This window comes from Elephantulus edwardii, unplaced genomic scaffold (assembly GCF_000299155.1).
Source record: "Elephantulus edwardii isolate Elephantulus edwardi_28Jun2011 unplaced genomic scaffold, EleEdw1.0 scaffold00503, whole genome shotgun sequence".
Taxonomy (NCBI): domain Eukaryota; kingdom Metazoa; phylum Chordata; class Mammalia; order Macroscelidea; family Macroscelididae; genus Elephantulus; species Elephantulus edwardii.
The window spans coordinates 267742-275938 of record NW_006400253.1 but is presented as its reverse complement, the minus strand read 5'-3'; the positions used below and the strand labels follow the sequence as shown (position 1 = coordinate 275938).

The 8197-nt window shown below is 42.6% G+C and overlaps 1 protein-coding gene across 1 annotated transcript; it reads right to left on the bottom strand.

Annotated features, from left to right (window-relative positions):
* Nucleotides 1–397: 397 nt before the first annotated feature.
* Nucleotides 398–7686, bottom strand: LOC102845166 (granzyme H-like). Its single transcript, XM_006903063.1, has 5 exons — nucleotides 7620–7686; nucleotides 2564–2711; nucleotides 1991–2126; nucleotides 1543–1797; nucleotides 398–559 (listed from the first exon to the last, which is right to left on the bottom strand). The coding sequence occupies exons 1-5, from the start codon at nucleotides 7675–7677 to the stop codon at nucleotides 398–400; spliced, it is 759 nt and encodes a 252-aa protein (XP_006903125.1). The 5' UTR covers nucleotides 7678–7686.
* Nucleotides 7687–8197: the final 511 nt, after the last annotated feature.

The following is an 8197-nucleotide window of genomic DNA, read 5'->3' as shown; positions in this document are numbered from 1 at the left end:
GAAAAGAACATGATTTAAAACATTATTATGTTGTAGGTCTGCGTCAATAAGGATTAAAAGACCAGCAAAGCAAAAAAAAAAAAAAAAGGACAGAATCCCATTACCTTCAAGAAAGAACTCACTCATATCTGATCCAGCCCTGGGTTTTCGGAGGGTATAAATTGCACCATAGGTGATTGTTCCTCTTTCTTCCTTGGGGCATTTGGTGGACTTGAACTGCCTACATTTGGTTTGGCAGTGCAACTCCTTACCCACTAGGTCTCCAGAGCTCCCTCATCAAGAATTGCTCTCTGCTAAATAGGTAAGTGCCTAATAAAGACACAATCATTTCCTTGAAGTTAAGACACATTTATTAAGGTTCTTGACATTAAGAGAAGATGATCAAGCATAGAGGGGCTCAGGGTGATTCTTCTAGTTGGAGGCCTTTTATTGTTTTCTTTATCCAGGGTAAGAAAGTGGAGATTTTGGTGAAGATACGTGGAGGAGTTCCTGCTAAATTTCCATAGGAGGCAATGCCCTGCGCCACATTTCTGCATACCAAGGGACCTCCAGAGTCTCCCTGGGAACACAGAGAGGAAAGGCTGGGTTAATTGTTCTGTTGGTCCTGCCTCCCTCTACATTCTGGGAGCAAACTTCCCCAAAGAGGTAAAAAGACAGGGGTTATAGGCCTCTCTGGGGTCCCCCAGGGTGCCAAATCAGATGGTTGACATCATTGTTGTTTTATCCCTAGGTTGTGATCTATCTCCTTTCCTAACTCCAGGTCTCTTGCCTTCTAAGGAACTGTGGAACTTTACTTCCAGGCTACTGTTTAAGGAGAGGCAGATGGTTAATTGAAGACAGTGTATTGACTAGGGTGATGACAGCTCTTGAGTATTTACATGATTTTCATTGTTCAACTTGGAGGGAGAGCTTTTCCTTGTATGTGTGCTCTTGGTGGGTGGGACAATTGTCTCTACTTCCCCCACATTAAATTAAAAAAAAAAATCCAAACCAGTTCTTGACATCTCAGTTCATAGTAATCCTAAATGTTATAGAGTCCAACTGCTCATTGGGTTTTCTTCCCTATACAGTTTATGGAACACCTTTGAGAAGGTTCAAACCACAAATATTTAAGGTAGAACCTGAAGGGAAACTCTTTGTGCCTTAGGGATATTTGAGGTGACATGTTATTGTTGTTTTGCTGTAAAATCTGAACTGAACTGAACTGATCCTCCAGTGAGGTTTTAGAGATGACTAATTGCACAGGAAGAGATTACTTGCCTTTCTTCTGAGAAGCTCTTTGGGATTACAGTGACATTTCTTATCACCTACCCCTTTGGGATAAAATAAGGAGCAACAAATTCATCTTTCCAGGGGAACACATTTCTGACTTATCCCTGGAAGCTTACAGAGGCCTGAGTGACCAGGTAGTTCAATGTTCTTCTTATCTCAGAAAAATGGGTGAAGGCATTTCCCCCTATTGCTAGTTAGGACCTTTACATCCCAGGTCTTCCAGAAACATCCTTCTCCCCAGAGCAAGGCCAGGCTAATGCTAAGTCTCACCTTAAAGGAACACTTCTGTTTCTGAGGGTCTCCCACGCACAACTGAGATATTCTGTCATAATTCCGGAAGTGGCGCTCACACTGGAAGTGCTCTTGAATGATGAGGTCCACCTCATGCAGCTTGCTTGTTGTTTCATTCACAGTGATCCGTCCCCAGCCAGCCACACTGCACACCTGACCAGGCCTCACCTGGTCACTTTCTCCAGGTAGGGGGAGCAGGCCCACAGCTGCAGTCAGTTGGGCCTTTGTCTTCAGCTGATGAAGAAAACAACAAAGTCTGGTCACTCAGAGCCTGTTGCCCTCCAGACCCAGATGGGCTGCACGTTATCCCTTCTTCCTCCAGGTCCTGGGATTAGTGAAGCAGCCAAGATGAAAAAGGCAGGAGTCATGGTGGAAGAAGAAAATTTTTGAACCCAAGGGAGTAGGAGGAGCAGGGAGTGAGCCTCACCTGTAGTATCATGATGTCATTACTACCAGACCCATTGATAAAGATAGGGTAGGGGATGGCTTTTTTCACAGGAATTTTCTGCTGTGTATTTTCTTGCAAATCAATATCATGGGCCCCCAAGATGACATTCACGGGGCTGTACAGAGAGAAAAGAAGAGGTTCTCGGAACTGGAGCCCTAAAGCAGGTGACAGGTGGGGAGGGGAGGGCGGCTGCTGAGGGAAATGCTGGAGGGAGGGGCCCTTCATCTTGAGCTTGCTGAACCTTTGATTTCTCAGCAGCATGGTAGGTGGTTGTGGAATTCTCTTTTGCCCACAAGGTCATATGAAATGGCTTGACCATCCCTGCTCTTAACCTTCACTGTTTGCCTGAAATAGTCAGTACGGTCTTTCCTTAACCTCTTTACTTGCCTCATTCTCTGACCTCATGGGTTACATGTTGACTTACTTTTCACCACCTCATTCCACTCTCAAAATTTCTGATGATGAGAACTCTTGGGCTTGAGTTACACCCCAATAAAGTAGCTATTCTTAGTGGTAGGAATGTGAAGAGTCCTTGGAGGTTCTACCCCTCACCTTCCTGGGTCATGAGCTATTGTCAGGACAATATCTTCTTCCACAAGGAAACCACCACACATTCGCCACTTGCCATCATGAAGTAACTCCACAAGCGCCATGTATGGACGTGAATGAGGCTGTGCTTCATGACCTCCAATGATCTCCTCTGGGGGAATAAAAAAAATGGAAAATGTGAGGAGTGGGCATCCTACCTGATGATTGAAGACAGGATCAGCTTTGCTCTGTAGTTGTTGCTACTACATGTCCTGGACTAGCCCAAAAGTAATCCTTATTGGCTTGATAACATGCCCTTCCCTTCAAGTCTCAATGGGCCCTCCTAAAAGCTGATAGTGCTTATTCTGGACATCTAATATTAGACACATGGATGGTGGGGACACAGCTTGTCTTCAAAGATGCAAAACCCCATAGGATCATGGAGAAGAATCCCTGCTTTTCTGATTGGGCCCAGGTCAGCTCCTACAGGCCTGAGTCACTCCCCAGCTTGGCTATTCCAGCCCTGTTATTCTAGCAGAGCAAATGAAGGAATTATTCTATTGCTAGCAAGTATCTTCAGATCCTAGAGATTCCTGAAACATCCTTGTCCCCAGAGCCAGGCCAGGTTAGTGTTAAATCTCACCTTAAAGGCAGCCATCTTTTTCTTCAGGTTCACGATGCACAACTGAAAGGCTTTGTTATAATTCTTGAGTCAGGGTAGGGCTGATGCTGAGGGGAAATGCTGGAAGGAGGGGCCCTTGAGCTTGAGCCTTTGGCTTCTCAAGAAGAGCATTGAAGGTAACCAGTTGTGGGATTCCCTTTAGCCCTCAGTTCATAAGAAATGAATTGATCCATACCTGCTGTCAACATCCACTGTCTGCCTAAAACATCCAGTGTGATACCTCTCTGATCTTTCCCACTTGCTCAACCTCTGCCTTCATAAGCTAATGTTGACCTTCTTTTCATCACCTCATCCTGCTCACTAATGGTTCCTCTGATGAGACCCCTTGGGTCTGTGTTACACACAGCTACAGGATCTCCCCTGAGGAGCAAATATGGAAATATAAGTCCTTGTAACATCTGCCCCTCATCTTCCCCTGCAGTGAACTCCTGTCATGACAAAGTCTTCTCACACAAGGATATCACCACAACTCTTCTTCACTTCCCACTGAAACTAAAAACGTCATGTATGGATGTGAGTGTGGCTTTGCTATATGACCTCCAATGATCTCCTTTTAAAGAAAAAGATGGATGATGAGTTGACTGTGGCATCCCAGTCGATGATTGATGAATGGGTCATCATTGTCCCAGAGAAGCTGGAACAGATAGTTCATGGTTCTCCTGAAAGATGTGTTTCTGGCACAGTGACCCATTCCCTCCGTCAAATCTCAAACAGTTCCTATTAAATCTGACAGTGTTTGCTCTGGACAGCCCACATTATGCACATGGATAGAGAGTTGCATATGTTATCTTTAAGATGGCAGAGTCATTTTAAAGTATCCTGGATAAGAATCCTTGGACTATTCTGTTTGTTTCCTGACCTTTCTGAGCCTCTGCTAAGTTTGTCGTGCTTTCTAATAATATACCAGTATGTTAATAGAGGTAGAATTTTAGAAATGTCTTAGGGTTTTCAGAGCCTATTACATCTTTGAATCTCAGTAAATCTTTTTGTGATTGTATCATTGGACCACCCCCAATAAGCCTTTGGATGAGCCTTGGTATGGATTATACTCATGGGAATCAAAGCCAAAGTACTTTAAGGAATATTAACTGCAAAGACAGTGGAGTAACCAAAGCCTGGTGAGGCAGAGACACTAACTAGAAGTAGACTGTAATGAAGTTCAGACAATAGAAATTCTTTGAGATAAACTGCAACTTGAATTTCTTTCCTGGTCAGGTTTGAGCCCTGAGCCTGGAGAAAGAAGTCAAAGACAATGAAATTATTTTGACACCAAAGCTCTAATAGCACAAATGTTGTTGTTTTTCTTGTTGATGATTATTGGCTTCGAGTTGACCATGTCTCATATTAACCCCAAGAGCAAAGGCCTGAAGACCCTCTACAACTATTGACATTTATCCAAGTTCATAGAGTTTCCAGAGGCATGTTATTTATGAAGTGAATGCCACTCCTGCTTCCATCTGGTCATAGTAGGATATTGTTGTTATATGCCATTGAGTCAGCTGTGATGTATAGCAACCCTATATACAGTAGCTCTGAATGCTTTCCTGTACTGAGCCACTCACTAATTCTGACACACTAATCCCATTGCCCCAGTTACTGTATCAATCCATCTAATGGGGAGAAAGGGGAGTGTCTCCCTCACCAGTGCTGTCCATCCACCCTTCTGAGCATGATGTCTAAGGACCCATCTCTCCTGGCCACATGCCCAAAGTAAGTGAGACATAGCTTCAACATCCTAGTCTCCAAGGAGATACTTAGATACATTCTCTCCAAGGCAGATCTATTTTTTACTTGGGAGCCCATGGGATGTTCAAGACTCTTCTCCAGCATGACTACTTGAAAGTGTCTATTCTTCTGTCATCCTTAGTCATTGTCAATCTCTCAGAAGCATAACAAGTAATTTTGAAGGCCATGTTTTGGATTAGTTGCACCTTTGTATCCAGACTGACATCACTGCTCTTCAGCACTCTGGAGAGGTCCATGAGAGCAGATTGTCCCCATGCAACTTGTCTTTTGATTTCCCGACTTCCGGTGTGAAGAGTTTTGATTGTGGATCCAAGAAAGCTGTAACTGCTAACAACCTCAATCTTTTCTCCATTTAATATGATGCTGCTTACTGGCCTAGTGGTGAGAATCTTTGTCTTCTTGATGTTGAGCTTCAAGCCATATTGAAGACTACAGTCCTTGACCGTTTGCAGCAAGTGCTTCAGGTCTACTTCAGTTTCAGCAAGCAAGGTTGTGTCATCTGCTTAATGTAGGTTGTTAAGGAGTCTTCCTCCAATTTTGATGCCACACTCCTCATAAAGTGCTATTTGTGTTTTATTGATTATACAAAAGCATTTGACTGTCTGATTAACTAATTATGACTAATAACAGAGAATGAGAATTTCAGAACACTTATAATTTTGTTCATTTGAAACCTATACCTAGACCAAGAAGCTGTTGTTCAAAATGGAGCAAGGAAACACTGAATGGTTTATATAAGAAAAGTGTATGTCAGGAATGTATCCTTTCTCCATGTCTATTCAACATGTATGCTGACAAATCATTCTAAAAGCTGGACTCTATGAAAAATAATGGGGGATCAGAATTGGAGGAAGATTCATCAACAACCTCTGTTATATAGATACACAACCTTGCTTCCGAAAAGGGAGGAGGACCTGAACCACTTGGTGCAGAAGATTAAAAACTATAGCCTTAAACATGGATTGTATTTTAACATCATAAGACAAAATTCCTAACCAGCACACCAATAATCAACATTGATAGATGGAGAAAGATTGAAGTGCTCAATTAATTCATCTTACTTGGATCACCATCAACACCTTTGGTACCAGCCATCAGGAGATCAGAAGACAGATTACATTGGATGGCCTGGTCGTCAGAGATCTCTTTAAATTACTAAGGAGCCATGATGTCAGTTTGAAGAATAAGATGGGCCTGAGTCAGGCCATGGTCTTTCAAGGCACTTGATATGCATCCAAAAACTGGATAATCTATGTGGATGACAGAAGAACAATTAATACCTTTGAGCTGTTATGTTGGAGAAGAGTATTGAACCTTTGGGCTGCCAAAACACTGAATAGATATGTCTTGGAAAAAGTGTTAATGTAGTGAAAACTGGAAGCAAGGGAACAAAGCTTCATCTCACATACTCTGGGCATGTTGCTAGGAAAGGCTATTTGAGGGAGAGGGAATTCATACTTAGAAAGTCAGAACATCAGGAAAGGAGAGAAAGACTCTCAACGAGGTTGATTTGTGTGAGTGTGGCAATGGGTCCAAGGGTATCACAGATTATGTTGATGGTACAGGATAAGCAAGGGTTCAGAACCATAGGGTTGCTATAAATTATATTGAACTTGGAGGCACCTAACCATAGCACTGTAATAAGATCAGCAGCCTAACTATGCACATCTCTGGATCCACAGAGTGGAAGGAGTTGTGCTGCTAACCCTGAGGCTCCACATCGCTCGCCATTCAAACCCATCCTCGTCTCCTTGGGAGAAAGACGGAGTGATCTCTTCTCATGAAAATTACAGCATTGAAAATTCCCTGGAGGATCAGGTAGTTTCAAGTCCACAGAAAACACTTTGGCTTTGACCCCAATAATAAGCTTAAGTATGACATAATTTCTTATAAGGATAGCATCGGACCTGGAGGTGTTTCCTTTTATGGTGCATTGTACAACAAACTCAGCTATATCTAAAACAACAGTAATACTCTAATTCTTAGTGTTTTAGCTTCATTTTCCTGGGATACAGATGTGGGTAAGCAGTTGGCCTCTCAACACAGATACCCTCGGTTTAAAGCCACCAGCTGCTCCAAAGGAGAAAGATGGGAAACTCCTGCTGTGTAATTTATAGCTTCTGTCAACCTGGTGGAGAGGAAATTATGGGAAACTCCTCCTGTGTAATTTATAGCTTCTGTCAACCTGGTGGAGAGGAAATTATGAGTTGGTTCTGACTTATTAGCAATGAATTGTTGTTTAGCTTCTTTGCAAGCAAAAATGGATTTTAGTTACTTACCTTCATATCTTTTGCTAAATGTGTTTGTGAGAAAAACCTGCTTCCCAGGGAATCAGGAGAAGCTAGGGCACACTACCACCTCGTAAGCCTTTAAGTGGTGGCAATCCTGTTGTGATTTCACCCAAAACTGGGAAATTTGACAAAAAGCTAGGATAGTCTAACACCTAAGACTGTGTCCAGGGTGTCTAGTCATCCTTCTGGAACATCTATCCTATAAGAGACTGCTTAGTCTAGGTTTGATATGGAAGCTGGTATCTATAAAGTTTCTGGATTACATGGAAGGAATTCCTTACTGGCGTTGGACAGAAGGGCCAGGAGTACAAGTGGTTCAGGGAAATAGGCTCAGGTTCCTAGAATGCAGAGGGTCACTCACCTGCTGTAGATCCAGGAAGCAGGTGAAAGGCCAGCAGGAGCAGGAGTGGCTGCATCATCTGAGGAAGGCTACCCAGGCTAAAGCTGATGGTGTCTCGACCCAAAATAACCACAGTGCAATGAAGAGGGTCAGACCCAGTGACTTTATATCACACACATACATCTGTGATAGGCTCGTTTGCTTGGGTGTCATCATGTCAGTTGGTCTGCAGAATTTTTCTGATTAAGTTAGATGAGAACAACAGTGTCCCTACATTTTTTTCATAGCTGCTGAGTCCCAAGCAGAAAACACAAATAAAGAACAAGAAGATGAAGGTTGCTGAGACTGCCAACATCCAGCAGAGCTGCTACAATAGGAACCTGGCTCCTTTAGTGATTCAACTAAGAATTTTCTCCTCTTCTGGATCTTTTCTTTTAAAATAAATTTTTCTTTATATTGGTTTAATTTTAAAGTTTGTGTACATTATTTTTTACACTGGATCTTTCCCATACCTTTACCCACCCCTTTTTCTACTCATGAAATTTTGTGACCTTATGAGCTGTGGTGCTTTAGAAAAGTATTGAATATTCCATAGACTG

Coding starts and splice junctions, on each gene's coding strand:
- LOC102845166 (XM_006903063.1), bottom strand. CDS start 7,677: ATGATGCAGCCACTCCTGCTCCTGCTGGCCTTTCACCTGCTTCCTGGA. Junction 2,712..7,619: donor GCTTCCTGGATCTACAGCAG/GTGAGTGACCCT, acceptor TTATTCCCCCAG/AGGAGATCATTGGAGGTCAT. Junction 560..1,542: donor AACAGAAGTGTTCCTTTAAG/GTGAGACTTAGC, acceptor CTGTGTTCCCAG/GGAGACTCTGGAGGTCCCTT.